Source organism: Adiantum capillus-veneris, chromosome 11, assembly GCF_014529385.1.
Source record: "Adiantum capillus-veneris isolate H3 chromosome 11, ASM1452938v2, whole genome shotgun sequence".
Classification (NCBI taxonomy): Eukaryota; Viridiplantae; Streptophyta; class Polypodiopsida; order Polypodiales; family Pteridaceae; genus Adiantum; species Adiantum capillus-veneris.
In genome coordinates, this window is record NC_140941.1 from 65,929,914 (window position 1) to 65,947,585 (window position 17,672).

Genomic DNA, 17,672 nt, shown 5'->3' on the forward strand with positions numbered 1-17,672 from the left:
GACATTATGAGCCGTTGGTGGCTCTTTATGGTGGTACATATGAGTAGTAGCGGTTGGTGATGTTATCATCTTCTTCACCTTTGATCTTGTACGTAGTCGTCTAGAGCGAGTCTTACACAGAGCACTGCTTCACCATCCCTGCACATCTGAGCCTCGACACCCCATTTGTACCTGTGAGTCCTGGGCTGGAGCTGAGTGTGTTGCCACGCCAGAGTCTGTACATGGTTCTTTATGGTTCTTTGAGCGAGTCGAGTCCACATGTTCTGGTCCACTGTTGTGACTCTGTTTTTATCCATTGTTTCTGTGTTTCATTCTGTTTGAGAGAGTTTCCATTTGTTTGAGTGAGATTGTCACGCACATTGCACTGAGGGGCACCCACACTATAGAGAGCACGACACATTATCCGCGCTACACTATCCCAACTTGCCCCTCCCCTCCCCTCCCCAACTCGTCCCTCCCCTCAACAACTCACCCTGCCCCCTCCCCAATTTGTCCCCATCACCAACTCGCCCCTCCCCTTACCCAATTCGTCCCCCTCTCCAAATCGCCCTTACCCTTACCATACTCGCCCCTACCCCTCACAACTCGCCCTCCCCAAGTTGCCTCGTTCGTCCCCGGTTCGTCAAACCCAACTCGACCTCTACCCTTCTTTATTCGCCGTGCTTTCCCTCCAAAGCAGCCCTAATCACACACATCTCTTGCCTCTCTACCTAATCGACCGCTCTGCCCTCTTCGGCTTCTTCCGCTTCGGCTCCTTCCGTTGTGATAACTACAAAAATTTGGCTTCTTCCACTTCGGCTCCTTCCGCTGGGATAACTATAGACAGTTATATACATATAGAGGATGAAAGCAGTATGCAGTATTGCAGAGTTGATCATATGTATGCAATTGTGGATCAGCTTTTGAGTGTCTAAACGTTTTTTTGGGCTTTGAATTGGAACAACCTCAGTCAATGAGTGTGTGGCCTATACACATCATTTACTGTGTCAGAAGTTTTGCAATTCCCATGGGGTAGCAGCAAACATTCCAGAAAAGCGGGATTAATAAAGAAGCCACCACCGCAACCGCTGAGTTTTGCTAAGAGGATGACTCAAAAACTAGTTGCCATGATCTGAATGACTTCACTTCCAGTGATGCTAGCGACGAAAGTTACAAAGCCTCACCAAACTCGGAGTCGGATTCAGAAGCTACCTCTGAATCGGACGCTTCCAAAGAAACAAATGTGAAAGCAACAGGTAAAAAGAAACGCAATCATCAAATCATCAGTCATGACATCAGTCGGCTGGCTACATCTAAAAATCGCACACCATTCTCTTTGGCTGTTTATCTACAACCGCCTCGACCATCTCTAAGCGAAATCCTCTCCAAGGACCAGCTACAGACTCTGGGTCTCACAGCACTGGCTGATGGTGATCTGCCAACTACTGTTCCTGTTGAGATGGTACATGATCTTTTGAATAACTTTCCCAAGGTCAAGGGCCACAAACTCATTGCTACACGGTTAGGCCATGCTATGGGGATGACCACCTTTCCATCTGTGAAGCCTGCTACCCAAACTTTCTCTCAGCTTTCCAAGGATGCCACCATTCAGGCATGTCAGGAGATTCTCAGTAAGGATTACCCATATTACGAAAGAAACAAATAGCTCCTGGCAATCTTTAGTAGATACTACTTTCTGGCTAGAGATGCCAAAGAAGACGAGGGACATTGTGAATTGCCCACTACATTATTCCATTGGGACAGCCTTTACTGTTTGATCCACACCCAACCCTGTGGATTTCACGAGATTCTTTTTTCATCGCTACAGTCTAGGGCCAAAAGGTTTTGGGCCCAAGTGAGGTCTGTGCACTTCAGCTTCAAATGTTTCGCAGCACCTCTCTTGACGTGGGTCATAAATATACATGTTACACCTGATGAAGTGGATGAGGATACACGAAGTATGCAAGGGAAAGGGAAATCTCTAAACATTCAGGCTGATCCTAAAATCACGAAGAAAAAGAAGATCAAAGCAAAGGTGGCGAAAGATACAGCAAAGTCTCTACTCTCTTTGCCAATATCTGAGAGCCAACAGACTAAGGTGACACATCTTCCGTGGCGCTCTCTGTCTTCCACCCCTCTCTCTATTGGGCCAGTGTCTACTTCTAAACTTCATGACAAGTTGACGGCTTCTCCCTCGGAGATTCCTCTACCTTCTTCCCCAATATTCACCCACACTGATGCCAATATATCACTGACTCCACCTGCAACAACCATCTCAGCTTCCACTCCACCAGTAGTACCTACTACTAGCGAGCCAGTTGTGCCACTTGTGAGTCCTCCAGTATCATCTTCAGGGGTGGCCGACTCTACTTCTTTGCTACAGCTTTCGAAGAAAGTATTACAAGACTCCAGGAATGCTATCGCCACCATAGAGCTTGGAGCGGAACAGTTAGCTTCCACGTACCAGCACCATTCTGTAATATATGCAGCTATGGAGGGATCTCTGAAGGTCGTCAAGAGTGCCATCTCGGATCGGGATGCTACGATTTTCACATTGCGACAAGCTTTGAAAATAAAGTCAAACATCATTGAAGACCTTAAAGCACAGGTACAAGGATTTCGAGAAATGCTTCTTCATGGAGATAGTTCTGCTCGAGCTCCTGCTCGAGCTTGGGCTCGGGCTGGATCCAGGCCACCAATGCATACTACAGATCCTTCTCAACAATTTAAGGGACTCTACACCTAGCCTCCAGTTCAGTACTATAATAGTCAACAGTGTCGTCAGGGGTTTCAATCATCGCCATTGTCCCACATGCATAGCATTCCTTGCTACGACGGTGTTGTTGGTGCACACCGCCATGGCTGTGTCACTCGACGTCCTCAGTACACTACCGGGCAGGAATTACCCCTACCCTGCAGCAGGTGGCGGCTCCTTTCACACGCGGCCAAGTTATGGACAGCAGAGCCCAGCAGCCTCTAGTCCAGCAACGAAGTTCCACCATTGATTTGATGGCTCCACCTCCAGAGATTGAGCCTTCGGGTGCGATTACAGCGACTACTCTTTCTCTGGGATGATAGAATGACAGTCTTTTCACCATGGCAGTACAGTAGTAATTTATTATTTCAATTGAGTTTTTAGCAGTTTCAATTGTTATCGCACCAAGATCGTGAGTGGTTTTGTGGCGGGCAACTTGTAGCAGGGCTACAGTGTCACAGGCACGGGACAGGCCGTTAGTCACAGTTGGCCGGTTTCACACTGGACGGTCGGTGACTGTGACACGTAGCACGGATACGGATGGTGGTCTAGTCGACATCGTGGCCAACGCACCACCTCATAGTTCAGAGATAGGCCTAGCTGGAGTGGATATTTTTCAACCGTTGGTGGCTCTTCATGTTTGTATATATCTGCATGTTGTTTGGGGCTTTTGGCTACTTTTTGTGTGGTCAATTATCTAGAGTCTATCATCAGAGTTGTACACAGCACATCTGCACCATCCCTGCACACTTGAGCCTCGACAACCCCACTGTACCTATGAGATCTGGGCTGGAGCTGAGTGTGCTGCAATGCCAGAGTCTGTATCGGTTTCTTTGAGTTTGTCGATGTTCGTGTTGTTCATGATCTGCTGAGTCATACTGTTGTTGTTGCCTTGTTATTCTTGCTCCGTTGTTCTCTGTCTTCTGTGTTTGCATTCTATGGAGTGAGATATCACGCACATTGCACTGAGGAGCACCCACTACAGAGGGCACAACACACTATCTACACTACATTGTGTTTTGAGTCGTTTCGTGTCTTGAGTCATATTCCACTTCTGTGTTTGAGTCATGTTCTTGTGTGATGTTTCTTCTGTTGAAGTGAGGTTTCATGCATACCGCATTGAGGAGCACCCACTCTACAGAGCACACCTTTTCCTCGGTACACTCCCAAGGCTGCATAAGCTCTCGTCAATCTAGTTTCTACTGCTCTCCTCAATGAAAACACCGGTCCATTGAAGACTACCCCAAGATACGTATATGCATCTGTATACTTCACCGTCTCCTCGCCATATGTAAAAGTGGGTGCTAACCTCCTAACTCACTATGGTGTGGTGTTAAAACACCATAACCTTGGTTTTTCCCAAGTTAACAAATAATCCACTATCGTGGGAAAATGTGTACAAAGCATCTAAATGGCGTTGCATCCCCTCCAGGGAGTTAGAAATCAACACAATATCATCAACATATAACAATAGTGGGATCCATGTCCCTGCCAATTGTGCTCTTCTATCACCGTCCCTTTCAATGTAGTTAGCAACCTCATCCACATACATACGAAATAGTGTAGGAGATAGCGGGCAGCCCTGTTTCACCCCAACAGTGGAGTGAACCAAATCGAAAATCCCCTGTGGAGTGCGTACATGCCCCACTATTGACTTGTATAGAGCCATGATCTCCCAAATCAACTCTTTGGGTATCCCCATCTCTTGTAGTCTGCACATCAATCCAGCTCTGGGCACTGTATCGAAGGCTTTGCAGAAATCCACAAAGCAACAATAGAGCCAACGTCCAAAGTTCTCTCTGAATAGACAGTGAAAGCGACCTCGTATCTCATAGTATACCGGACAAATGACAAATGTGATGTAACTCTGTCCCTCACTCTATATGACACAACTGGCATATCCTGGCTTCTGCTGGTACTCTCTTAATTTGTCATCTCAATCTCTAGCTGACGCGATGATGTGCGTATCTGACCAATAGCACATCGTATCCCATAGGATAAATGAGTGTCCATATAGGCCGGTCTGATCACATATCCTGTTAGTTGGAGGAGATGCTCTCTATAGAAAGCCATCTCCGTGCCCAACTCTTGTACCAGCTGTATCCATGTGCTTTTGGTATCTAGTTGAATCAAATCCTGACGTATAAATCTAGTGGTCTCTGTCCATGTGAGAGAAAGGGAGGATGCATCAAGGGAGTACTAGAATGGAGGCAATCTATCCATGCTGAAGCCATATGATTGAAACCATGATGTCTATTCAGACAGAGAATTCAACACAAGTTGAGGGCCGTATTTTTTAGAGCCGACCCCCCCTCAGGACTTTGTATTAATATGATTCTTCAGAAGAAGAAGAGCTTTTGATCAATACAACTCGCTAATCGCACTTCTAACTGCACAAATTGAAGAGATGAAAGCTCTAAAATTCGGCATAGATTGTAATTAGGCTTTTTACATAAAACACCTCGTTGAACTCAATCCCAAGGCCCTAAACACCTCGTGGGTGATAGGATCTACGGGGATTAAGCAAGAATCAAGTTGGAAAGAAGATATGTAAGCGTTGAGAAGTAGTAACGAGTTTGGTTGAAAATGCATAAGCTTGAGCATCCATAGCTATGGAGACTTGTGTGGGAGAATGGAGACCTTCCTTTTGACTGAGGATTGCATGGAGCTTCAAGAGCTAGGAAGACAAAAGTACCCCTGCTCTCTCCAATGCAGTCCCACAAAAAAACGAACAGAGCTTCAAGAGCCAGGAAGACAGAAGTACCATTGCTCTCTCCAATGCACTCCCACATAAAAATGAAAAAATCTCCGTTTGTGGTCCTTCAATCAAAAAAATATGAGCATGAAAGTTATTCATCTTGCTGGATCCAATAAGTCAGAAGGCCCATTCTTTAAGAAACGACTTCTTTTTCAAATTATTCTATGAATACTCACACTAGGTCCTTTAAAGGCAGTTTCCTATTTTAGAACTACTCATTTACCTTCTTTCTTGCATGGGAGGCTTGTGGACCACATCCCTCATCTCCACAAAGCTTTAGGTTGGCATTTGTGGATAATAACACCTTCGCTCCCATTCCCACCTTTTAATTAGCCATACTACCCACTTTCGAAGGCTTTCAAGATCCGTTTTGAACTCTTTTGGACTCGCAAATATCCCGGTTTTTTTTTCCACACAAAGATCCTTCCATTAGTTATAAAAAGAAAATTGTCCATTGGGCTACAAACACTCCATGAAAGAGTACAAGAGGCTAGATAGAAGAGGAGACTCTCCCCTAACTATCGGAATGTACAACAAAAAAAGGGTATCCCGCTGGGCTATATCATACAATGGGGGGGGGGGGGGGGGGGGGGGGGGGGGGGAAGCCACACAAGTGGGCGATAATGCCACTGAGGAGTGCCTGCTCTACGGGAGTAAAAGAGGCCACCCCCCCAAGTCGCATGGAAGGCTAGGCGCCGCTGCTCCGCGCGATCCGAGGTCCCCCGGATGCGATCGTACTCACCCCTGAAGGTGTGAATCAGCTCTATCCATATCGCTCGAACTGTCTCCGCGGGAGGCTCCGTCCGTCCATCTATAGCTCTACTGCACCTAGCTCGCCATACGAACCAGATAGTGAGGCTGCTGATAAGCTCCCAACAAGGCTCTCTGGCCTCCGTCCAAGGTGAATCTGTGAAGTCCGGTGCAATAAACTGCCTGGGCTGCCCTTGAACAAAATGAAGTCACAGTGAAGGGAGACGCCTCATATCCAAGGGCCAGCCCAGAGGATGTCGACCAGGCTGCGGCTCCCCAAGTGTAAACACCCTCCGACGTAAGCGAGGACAGGAGACGAAGAATCCGAAGCCAAATCTGCAGTGTCTCTGTGTCTCTAGCTGATGCCCACATCTACTACAAATAGGGGGGAAGCCACTATAAACCAGCCAAGTGCCCACTGCTACCCCTCGATGGGCAACCAGCCACTGAAACGTGGAGATCCGACGAGCCTGACATGATGCCCAAAGTCTCGCCCAGAAATCCTCTAGGAAGGCTTGTGAGAGGCCCTGTCGTCTCCAATGCTCTGCTACAGCTGGGATGGCTGCCCGCCGTGACGTCAAAATGTATCTCCCTAGTCGCACTGTACTGAAAGAAGGAGATGTCAGGAGCCCCTAGTGAAGCGAAAGGGTCCTCCCACATCCACTCGCCTGGGTCCCACTGAAGTCGTGCCAGCGGTCGAGAGCCATAGACCCATAATCGCCAAGTCGTGTCAAGCTCTCCTGGATCCGGGTCTATGTGCCACTTCCGTGAAGCAGCACCCACAACTCTTATCCTCTGAAAAGTACATCCCTCAATCAATGGCGACTCCTCCTCCACTCTCTGCAGCCTCCCCTCATCCCCTACCTCAAAGAAGAGACAAATCCCCTCCTCGGTAGATGCTATGACTGCAATCAAAATCTTTAGCTGCGTAAAAACCCCCATCCATCGAGGGGCCGTCGGCTCAAATGGATCCTCCCACTGCGCTGTAAGGGCTATCTGAATCTCCTCTCTCTTAGTCTGTCCGCCCCGAAAGTGGCTGAGGCTCTCCATCTGTATCTCCTCTGGAAGTCTGCAGAAAGCCTGCCAATCCCCAAAGCTGCATGCAGGGCCATCAGCCATGGGTCCCCATGCTAGTCTCGTCCTGGATCCCAACATATGTCCCTACTCTATGAGCACAGAGGAACTCCATATCAAAGGCTGCCACGCTCTCTCCTCTATACAAGATGGCTGTCGCTGCTGTAGGCCAAGGCGAAGCAACTCCCAAGCCCGTAATATGCTCACAGCAAAATGATCCTCCCAGCCTCTGCTCACGCATGTTCCTCCTCATCTCAGTGAAGATCCATCTGGTCTCTGGTGCCCAAATACCTCCTGCTAGGGGAGCTCGGGCCTGAATCCACCCAAGTAAGGACTCCTTCCACTGCTCGGCACCGGGAAGAAGCCCTCGCACAATGAGCTTCCCTAGCAGTGCTCTGTTGTGGTCTGTGGGATCAATGATGCCAAGCCCCCCTTTGCCAAGGGTAAAGTGATGACCGACCAAGCTACTTTGGCCAGGGCAGAGTGACCGTCTCGCCCTGACCAAAGGAAGTTCCTGATCAGCCTCTGAATCTGTCTGATACAAGAACTAGAGAATATCCAACATGAAGTGATGTACCACATGGTGGCCAGCAAAACTTGGTTGGTCACCACCACCCTCCCTGCTAGAGATAATCTCGCTGAGCTCCAATATAGAATCTTCTTCCGTATGCACAGAAGAAGTGGAGCAATCTGCTGCTAGGGAGATAAGTCCAATCCAATCCAACCTGACAACCCAAGTACCGTACTGCAGTGCCAGGGGGTATCCAACAAAATCCGGGGTCCGGGCTCCACTCGGGAGTGGGAGATTCACTGACCCAAAAAGCAAGTGTCTTGCGCCAATTAATGAGCGCACCCGAAGCCACACAAAAGACATCCAAGGCCTGCTCCGCTCTCTGCAGATTGGCCTCCTGGCCATGCAAATAAAGTCATGTATCATCAGTAAACTCTGAGTCCAGCAAATCCTCATCCCGAATAGGTAACTGCAGCCCTTGTAATCCAACCTCCTCTGCAGTCAAATACATACTCATGGCCTCAACGAAAAACAAGAAGAGGAAGGGGGCAGCCCTGCCTAACTAAGCGAGTCAGCTCAAAACTCGGCCCTCGCCCGCCTGCCATCAACACCTGACTCTGAGAAGTGGAGTAGAGAGCTGCAATCCCTCGAATCCAGCCAGGCTCAAAACCCATACACAACATAGTGCCCTCTAGAAAGCTCCAGTCCACTCTGTCATAGGCCTTCTCAAAGTCGAGAAGAAAAACAACCAAATCCTCACCAAGTAAGCGAGCTAGTGCAGTAGCCTCCCAAAATATAAAAATGTTGTCAAGGATACTACGTTCCTTGACAAAGCCAGTCTGGGTATCATGGATCAACTCTCCTAGGAGGGGCTGGATCCTCAAACTCAAAGTCTTCGCTAAGACTTTGTATATAGTGTTGAGGATCGTGATAGGCTTCCACTGCCGAATGTCATCAGATACTCCCTCCCCTTTGGGGATAAGAAAAATCAGCCTCTCCGAGAAACGATGCGGCATCACCCTAGCGTCTAAAATATGCCGAAAGCCTCTGTGTACGCCTGGTCCCAAGATACCCCAATGCCGCCTATAAAATGCAGGTGTCAAACCATCCTCTCCTGGGCAGCTTCTACGTGGGAGTATCCTCAAAGCCTGAATAAGCTCATCCTCAAACAATGGTTGTGCCAATGCATGCCTCATACGATCTGTGACTCTCCTCTGGATATGAGCCCAAACAAGCTCTCTACACCTATCTCTCTCCTCAGATGGAGGTGTAGTACTGAGTAAATCTCTGTAGAAATCGGTAGCAATCCCTCTCAGCTCCTCAAGCTCAGTCGCCAGTGATCCATCCTGACGTCTCAGCTGTCTAACCCCTCTCCGTGCATGGCGGGGTCCGGTGATCTCAAAAAACTCTCCAGAGACTCGGTCCCCAAGTTGTGTCCACTGTGAATCCTAGCGGTGGTAATAGAACTCATGTCTCTGCTCCTCGATCTCGCTAACCTCCTGTCTGGCCTACCTCAACTGACCCTCTAGCCATGTGCACTCAGGCTACTGCTCTTGTGATCTCTGAATGGCTGCTAGGCTGCGCCTGAGTCTCCTCTCTCTCTCGCGAGTCTCTTGAAATCTAGTCAAAGTTGTCTCATGTAAAAAAGTGATGAGGGCCGCAATCCCCTGGGCACACTGCTCTGCTGCATCCAGATCTGAGTTCTGGCTAGACTGCCAGATACGCTCTATCTCATCAACAAGGCTCGGGTCCGTGAGCACTCTCTTGGAATCCGTAGTTGCATGCTAGGTGCTCGTCGCTGCTCCTCAAAAGTAAGAATCACCAAGGCATGATCCAAAAATGTAGTGCAAGCCAGGATCCCTATGGTCCCACCCATCTCCCCAACAAAGTCGCCTACAAAGAATCGACCAATCCTAGGCAGGTTAATTCCTCCCCGTTGACGATCCACGTCGACGATCCGACCGAGAGAAACTCAGACTGTCTGAAGATCGTACAAAAGCCTCATGTTGCCATACATCCGAGATCCGCAAAGTCAAACACAATCTCTCCCATGCTGCTAGCTCCTGCCCATGCACTGTCACATGACTGCCCCCAATCCGGATCCTCTAGCATGTTGAAGTCCCCTCCAACACACCAATGGTCCACCTCAGGTAATGCATCCATAATCTGTGCCCAGAAATGTGCTCTAGCACTCGCCTGATTAGGCGCATATACGTTGAGAAACCCCACGAGCTCCCCATGTATCCTCAATGTCATAAACTGGGCTCTGCCCGGCACAATCACCCTTCTGTCCACAAAGGCCTGCCGCCAAGCATCCGCAATAAACATACATACCCCTCCCTGCCCACTCATGGGTCCAAAACCTACTGACCAAAATGGCTCACATCGGCCTGGCAAAACTGAGCCATATCTACGAATCCGGCTCTCACTCAGATGGTGCTCCTGTAGCATCAAGACATCAATGGAACCGCCTACCAAGCATCGTTGAATCTCCTGACGAAGCCTGCCTCTATAACGAAGATACTCCAAGACCCTGCACATTTCACGAGATGATCCTCATGGTCTGCCAATATGCTTGAAGGTTTTTCATTGTTCTTTTGTCACCAGATACAAATGTTTAATGTATGTTTTACATGATCATTACTTGGTACTTGGCTAGTGAATCTCCAGTTGATAATGTGTAGTAATGTGTCCCCAAGTAGTTTGCATGATATACATTTTGTTAATCTCTAATGAATAATAGAATTTTTTTGAAAATGTTCTCTCACTTACTGGTTTTTTACAAAGGTACGTATTTTTACGTACATAAAAAATTTATCCATACGGAACGACGTACAGTATGTACAGATACGTACCGTACATTACGTATGGTACCACCTTGATCTCCTGGTCCATAGGCTGGTCTCCTGAGATCTCTGTCTGTAAAACCTCAAACCTGTTCTGCACCGACACCCATTGTTGCTGCTGCTGCTGACCCTGCCGCTGGATCGGCTGCTCAAGCTGGCGCCCTCGATGCCGTCCCTGCACCTGCTGCCACTCTGATGTAGCAACAGGTGGGGGAGGTCTCTCTGCAGCCGACTGAGATGTGGCTCCAGTGGGCTGGCTGTGTCGTCGAAGCTCGAGCAGCCGGAGGCTGTGTCTGTGTCTGTGTCGGTGGTGGAGCTCGGGGTCTCCAACAAGGACAGGCCTTGGCCAAGTGGCCAACCTGTCAACAGATAAAGCACTGGTTCGAGAGTCCCAAATACTTTACTCGCTGATCAAACCATACCCCACCAACCTTAGGTAGCTGAACTACCTTTGCAAGCAAGAGACATCTGGTACTAGAACTCTGATTGAAGGCATACCAGCTGCTCTTGCAACAACGGACGCTACTGTACGTGTTGTCTCCAGGACCGACCCCACTAGAGAGCCAATCTGGGAAAGTAGAGGCAAGTACTCCCGATGGAGGCTCGGGAAGCACACTGTCACTGGGAAAAGACGCTCAGTCCTCTCTGCCACCTCTTCTGGATCAAAACCGTGATGCCCTTGGCTAAAGAAGGCTCGAGCTCCGTGTATAGCCAAGGGGCTCGTCCCAATGACCTGTGAGACACTCTGTGCTGTCTCGAACTCGATTTGGTAGTGTCCGCATCCCAATAGCTAGATAATCTTACCCACATCTGCAAGTAGGCGGGCCTGTAGTAAATCTCGAAGCTCACCACGACTGGGACGGGTGCCAACAATGCAGCAGATCATAGAGGTGGCCTAGAGCCTCTCTACCTCTGCTACTAAGCTCGCTTCCTCTTCTGGCGAAAGAGAAAGCCTGATGGGGGTGTCCTCGGGGGCGGTCGAGGGGGCTACATGTGAGTCCCTCTGAGGCGGAGCGGGAGGAGCCTCCATCAGAGTATGAAGGCGGAAAGACGTCGATGACGAGGAAAGGGGTCGTTGAAGTCACGCTGCTGCTGATTCTCTAACACTCTCTCTCTACCTTAAGGAACACTCTCACAAACTCATCTCTCTCTCTCTCTCTCTCTCTCTCTCTCTCTCTCTCTCTCTCTCTCTCTGCGCACAGCAGGCAGGGGCTGTGTACCTGCTCGTCACAGCAACAGTAGGGGCAGCACCTGGAGAAGGGGGGGGGGGGGGCGGGGGGGGGGCACGGGCTTCAGGGAGCGCTCGCAAATATCCCATTCTTGTCCCATAATATCCCGGTTGAATCCTTATCAAATTCCAATGGCACTTCTGACAAATACATTCAAATCCTGGAACTCTCTAGTTCACGAACACATTCTTCTGCCCGTTGTGCATAATTGGCCCTTCTACTATTTTCATTTTCTCTCACTAGAATGGCCAATTCTAAAGAGAGAAAGTTCATTTATGTAAACCAAAAATAAAATTTTGTCAGGTTGTAATGTGTACTTGATATGAAGCGAGTAAATGTGTCTTAATGTTAGAGAACTAGTGGTTCTTCTAATGCTCATCACTAACTTCTAGTGTTTGTTTTGAATTTCTTAATTGACTTAGAGCTATTCTGCTTAAAACCCACCCACATTCAAGTGGTTATCTTTTTTTAAACTGGGGCTATCAAGATCTACTCAGCAAAATTGTCTCTTTTAGGCCATTCACTCGATTTAAGGCAGGCCATGTTAAATGTTATAACACTTCTTTAAGCGACAGAACAGTCACAACGCCAGTACACAAGATGTGGATGTCAACTCCCGACTCCCAAGGGATGGAGTAATCATTGTTTAAAGTGAAGAAAACAGCCCAGAAAATCTTATCATTTGTTTTCACCCACCATGTGAAGTGATCATTGCCTTATCTCCAAAGCTCAAAAAAAGACTATGGCCTTTGCCACTGGCAGGCCTAAAAGGCGGAGATTCTGGCTTGGAGAAGGTTGAAACTTGGAACATGAAGGATTTTCCGCCACATAGCCTCTCCCTTGCTGGAATCCCTTCAGCCTTAATCTCTTAATATAAAAATATAGAGGCGCCACATAAGGCACAGAAAAAGTGGATTGTGCAAGAATGGATGTATCAAATTCATCTTAAAGGCCCACTCTGGCCTCGCCAGGATGTTAATAAACTTTTTTCTCTGTCTTCACTGCTACTGTAATGCAGCTTAGAAACAAGCCCCTTCTTTCTACCTTATAACCGTGCACATGTATACAGGACTAAACCTTCCTGACCATTACGCTGCACATTTTGACGAGCAAAAACCAAATATCAACAAGGGTAGATGCTACAAGCCATTCACACATCAACCTTCAAATCTAAGCAGAAAACCTGCAGAAGGACCAGATAACCATTGTTGCTTACCCTGATCTCCATTAAAAGCACGTGCTTTGGTTTTGCTTCACCATCAATCAAAGAAGTTGCTATAGAAGACCCCGGTTGTGATAAGTGAAACCCCATGCCTGCTACTTCCTAAAGATTTAAACCTGGTTAGCCGATGGGATCTTAAAGCACGTGAACTAATACAGAACTGCCCAAAAACTAGTCTGACCTCTGGATCTACCAAGCACTCATGTTCATGCCCCCAGATTACAAAATCCAGAAAACGTGGCAGAAAATGTTCATTAACTGCATTCTTCGGGTTTGTCTTGACCCTGTGGCATAAAGTACCAACACGTGAGATAACGACAAGAGGTCAAGTTCCGCTCACAAAAAAATGGAAAATAGGTTGACCTGTTTTGATGGAGCACTAGTATGTTGAACCAATCAGAAACCGGTGAGTCGCCCTGAATTTCAGGTCGAATCCACCGTACAGCATGAGGAGTCTGCAGGCATCAAAGACAAGGAGCACATAAGGTAATACTTCAAAACTTCAAATATGGAAAATAACTTATCAATATGATGACCTGAAACATGCGGTTTAACCGTTCATCTCGAATGTTCCCAAGACCATATAGTGCCACCTTTGTTGTGCCCTGCCATAACAACAGAATAAGCTTTGTCTTCTCAGACAAAATAGTACATGTAATGAAACTAGTACATGTAATGAAACGTATTGGACCAAACTAGTACATGTAATGAAATGTATCAGTTTTAAATGAATGTGTGTCTTTAATAGGACAGAGCGGGCTAGAAGACCCAAACAGTACATAACAACACATGTATCTCTCATCTTGGAGAAAAGAAAACAAGCCTAAAGCTAAAGGCTGATAGTTTCCTGTCTAAAAGTACATCCATAGTCCAAAATATACTCTATCAAAGGGGTATCTCTCTACAGGGAAGATGCATCTCTACATGATGAGATGCCTTGGCCTCTTCCTCCTGTCATGCTTGACAATAGCTCTGATCTATCTATGGTGTCGGTCTCTGGGTCTCTTTCCAGTGGGGCCTGGAATGGGAATCTTACCCAGCTGTGTCACTGCTCTATCCAGCAAGGCACACACCGTACTCCTGCTCAAATGTGACGATGATGAAGTCAGTAATCAAGCTATCTCCCGCAGAATTACTGTCTAGTGTCTCTGGAGTTCCAAGAGGAAGAACACCAAGCATCTCTGTCCCTCAACTGCATGAATGGTATTAGTATCTCTAAACTGTCCCCATGCAAGCTCCCTGGAATATCATAGTACATCTGCAAATGAAATGCTCCTCTGTCTTAGGCTCCCTCTTACAAAGCTCGCAAATCGAAATGTTTGCCTCTATACCCTCCCAGCTGCCTGTCTATATCCTCAACTGATGTGATAAGGTACGGATCTTACCGATTACGATCCGTGTGATAGGTAGGTATCCATGTAGCTAAGTTGGATGGTAAAGTCATTTGTGGACAGCTGAAAAATAATGTTTAAGGTAATGAGCAATCCTCATGCCATGTGGAGCAGGGCTCTGCTCCAAATCCTCTATGTCCCGCTCTATATCTGGTCTCAGTATGTCTGCTCTAATTACCCAGTTCATCTTTGATTGGCTCAGCCTGAGCGTACAGCAATCTATACTGCCTGTCTATATCCTCAACTGATGTGATAAGGTACGGATCTTACCGATTATGATCCGTGTGATAGGTAGGTATCCATGTAGCTAAGTTGGATGGTAAAGTCATTTGTGGACAGCTGAAAAATAATGTTTAAGGTAATGAGCAATCCTCATGCCATGTGGAGCAGGGCTCTGCTCCAAATCCTCTATGTCCCGCTCTATATCTGGTCTCAGTATGTCTGCTCTAATTACCCAGTTCATCTTTGATCGGCTCAGCCTGAGTGTATGGCAATCTATATTGTATTCCTTGGAGGTACAAATCAATCTACATTTTATGTATTGGCATCCAAGTGCTCCTTTGAGCATATCAACACTCTGTCTCCCTCGGCTGCTAACTGCAGGGAGGATGTCAATTTCCTAAGGGGGCTCCCATAATCTGTGGAGAAATTTCACTGCCTCAAACAAGGCCTCATAGTTTTCAATCTCCATAGTGCTGCGCCTATGTCTGCTCTAATGATCCCGTAAGGAATAGAGGCCATCGCCCTCATTATACATGTACATCATGGCTGATGGTCCCTTGAGATACTCCCAATCATCCTAATACTCCATATCTGGCCCATCATGCTCTGCTAGAGATTGTCTCCTTGTATGGTAAAGGCCGTCCCAAATAGCTGCCCCATACAAGAGTGTGGGTAAACTATAATATCAAAGGGCCATATTTTGCTATATGTGTCATGGACCTGTAGATGTGTGCATTGCCTCTAATGCACAATGTACTGCACACTCGTGCGAGTTGAGCCTCTCTTGTCTCTCACCAAGAAAACTGTGACTCTCTAATCGTAATTTCCAGATATATGCACTCTCAGGAAGACTCCCAACACTACCCACCAAAAGTGATTGGAGACACAAAGCTCATCACCAAGCAATTGAGGTGCTGAAAACCAGAACTTTGGTCTTTTGAAGATTCGCCCTAGAGCTGTATCTATGCAAAAGGACTGCAAGGCATTGAAATAATCTTGGAGTCTCATGGGTGTCTAATATATTTACAACATTCTTGAGATACAACATATCCACAACCAGAGACACAAATAGTCACCTCATCAACTTGTCAGATTTCAGTGTCGATTTTTCACACATTGGCCAGTCTAGGCTAGAAGACACTCACTGCTGCTCACGCCCCCCCCTGCGCACGCACCTGCAACCCCCCCCCCTCTCGCCATCGCTCAACCTCCCCCCTCCTCCCTCGCGCTGCGCGCTACCCTGCGCACCGCTGTCCAGGCTGCCTGCACGCTGCCCTGCATGCGTGCGGTACCGCCAGCCTGCGCGCTGCCTCCTCGCCCCAGCCCTTCCCCTCGTGCTCCCGTGCTGCTCCACCCCAGTTTTCGTTCGCTGGCTACCAACCCCCTAAACGGGCCTCTCGACTTGCTCCGAAGTGGATTGACCTCTCGACATTGCTTGTTGATATTTCCTCAGAGGGCTGTCTCCTTCCATCTCGCGTTCCATCACAGCAGCAAACACAGATGGAGGCTCATGCTCCACCCCAAAGGGACTCTCAAGAAGCCCCCTCGCCTGACCCTGCAAAGCCCACCATCCGACTTGCTCTTTCGCCGACAGAGCAGACGAGCCTCGCAGCAGAGGTGGAGCGCCTCCAGGCGACCTCCGTCATTTGCAAGATCATCGGCACCCGCCCTAGCAAAGGAGAGGTGCCTCGTAGCAGAGGTGGAGAGCCTCCAGGCGACCTCCGTCATTTGCAAGATCATCGGCACCCGCCCTAGCAGAGGAGAGGTGCGTGATCTTAGATCCTCTAGGCCCGCCTTTTAGCAGAGGTCGGCAAGATACTCAACATTTAGCTTCTCGGGCGTGGATATTACCAGATAGAATTTGAGACTCCCAAGATGGCATCCAAGGTCATTGCGATGAGCCCCCTAGCCATCCAAGCAGTTCGAGCTCATTTTCGACAGTGGCGCCATGATTTCGACCCAGCTACTGACATGCTTGTCGAGGAGGCAGACCTTCCCATCTCAGTTTGCTTCCCCGACCTGAGGAGGGAGTACCTTCCGTTACTATCCAGGATAGGCTCAAAGATTGGGACTGTTCTAGAGACACCTCGCACGGCAGCCTCCGTAGCTGCCAAGGCAACTGGCATTCCCACAGTACGTGTTCTGGTTCGGGACACCCACACCCTCCCGAAGGTCATTCTACTACCTAGGGTGAGTGGTGGTTGGCTCCGCCAAAGCGAGGAGTATTCGGGCCTCCCGAATTAGTGTTTCATTTGTCGTCAGATAGGCTATCTTGCGAAGGCTGTCCACAGAGGAGGACTCGACCTTCACTTCAGGCTCAGTCCCAGCCTCCTAGGGCTGGCCAACAGCAGCAGACAAAGTCACAGGGTACTCAAGCAGACTCACCCTCCGAGCCTGGAGTTCAGGCAGAGGAGGGATGGCAGCAGATTCGTGGTGGACGTCGACAAGGGCCGCCAACGGTGACCACGCCAACCTCGCCCGCCGGGTGGTCGCCAAGCTCCAGGCCAACAACAGTGGGTTCCCACAGGGAACCATTTCGACCCTCTTCAACAGGATGAGGTCCCAGCTCCACCCTCCACTTCAACCTCACCTTTGACAGCCCCACCCCCCCCTCCCACCAGTCTCCCAGCTTCCACATCTCCTTCCGTTCCTTCCCCGCAGCCGACCCATGGGGTAGGGCCTTCCTCGGTTGCTAGGAGATCTCTTGGCAGCGCTTTTGCCACGAGTCGCTTGGCGAGGGAGGGACGACCCTTCTTGCGTACCCCCGTTTTGGTGCAGATTTCTCCCTTTGCAACAGTTCCTCGTGGACTGACGTGCTTCGACATTCGTCGCAGGTGAGATTCCTTTGCCTACGTAGTACGACTTCACACGGTTTCTCGGCGACCCTTCGCCAGACTTTGAGGCAGCTTGTTTCAGAGTTCATGTACTGTTCCTT

General features: G+C 48.6%; 2 protein-coding genes across 3 annotated transcripts in view; both read right to left on the reverse strand.

The window, feature by feature from the left end:
- MRE11 (DNA repair and meiosis protein (Mre11)) overlaps nucleotides 1-17,672 on the reverse strand; it is a 116,004-nt gene that overhangs the window by 37,741 nt on the left and 60,591 nt on the right. For both annotated transcript variants that reach the window (XM_086523192.1, XM_086523193.1), the window contains exons 5-8: nucleotides 13,661-13,729; nucleotides 13,488-13,579; nucleotides 13,306-13,408; nucleotides 13,119-13,226 (exon numbers count right to left, since the gene is read on the reverse strand). In XM_086523192.1, the coding sequence (XP_086379318.1) occupies nucleotides 13,119-13,226; nucleotides 13,306-13,408; nucleotides 13,488-13,579; nucleotides 13,661-13,729 (372 nt within the window). The remainder of the gene's footprint in view (nucleotides 1-13,118; nucleotides 13,227-13,305; nucleotides 13,409-13,487; nucleotides 13,580-13,660; nucleotides 13,730-17,672) is intronic.
- On the reverse strand, nucleotides 6,195-7,738 carry LOC147447372 (uncharacterized). The gene has a single exon (XM_086524305.1). It carries the CDS (start codon nucleotides 7,395-7,397, stop codon nucleotides 6,639-6,641), a length of 759 nt encoding a protein of 252 aa, XP_086380431.1. The 5' UTR covers nucleotides 7,398-7,738; the 3' UTR covers nucleotides 6,195-6,638.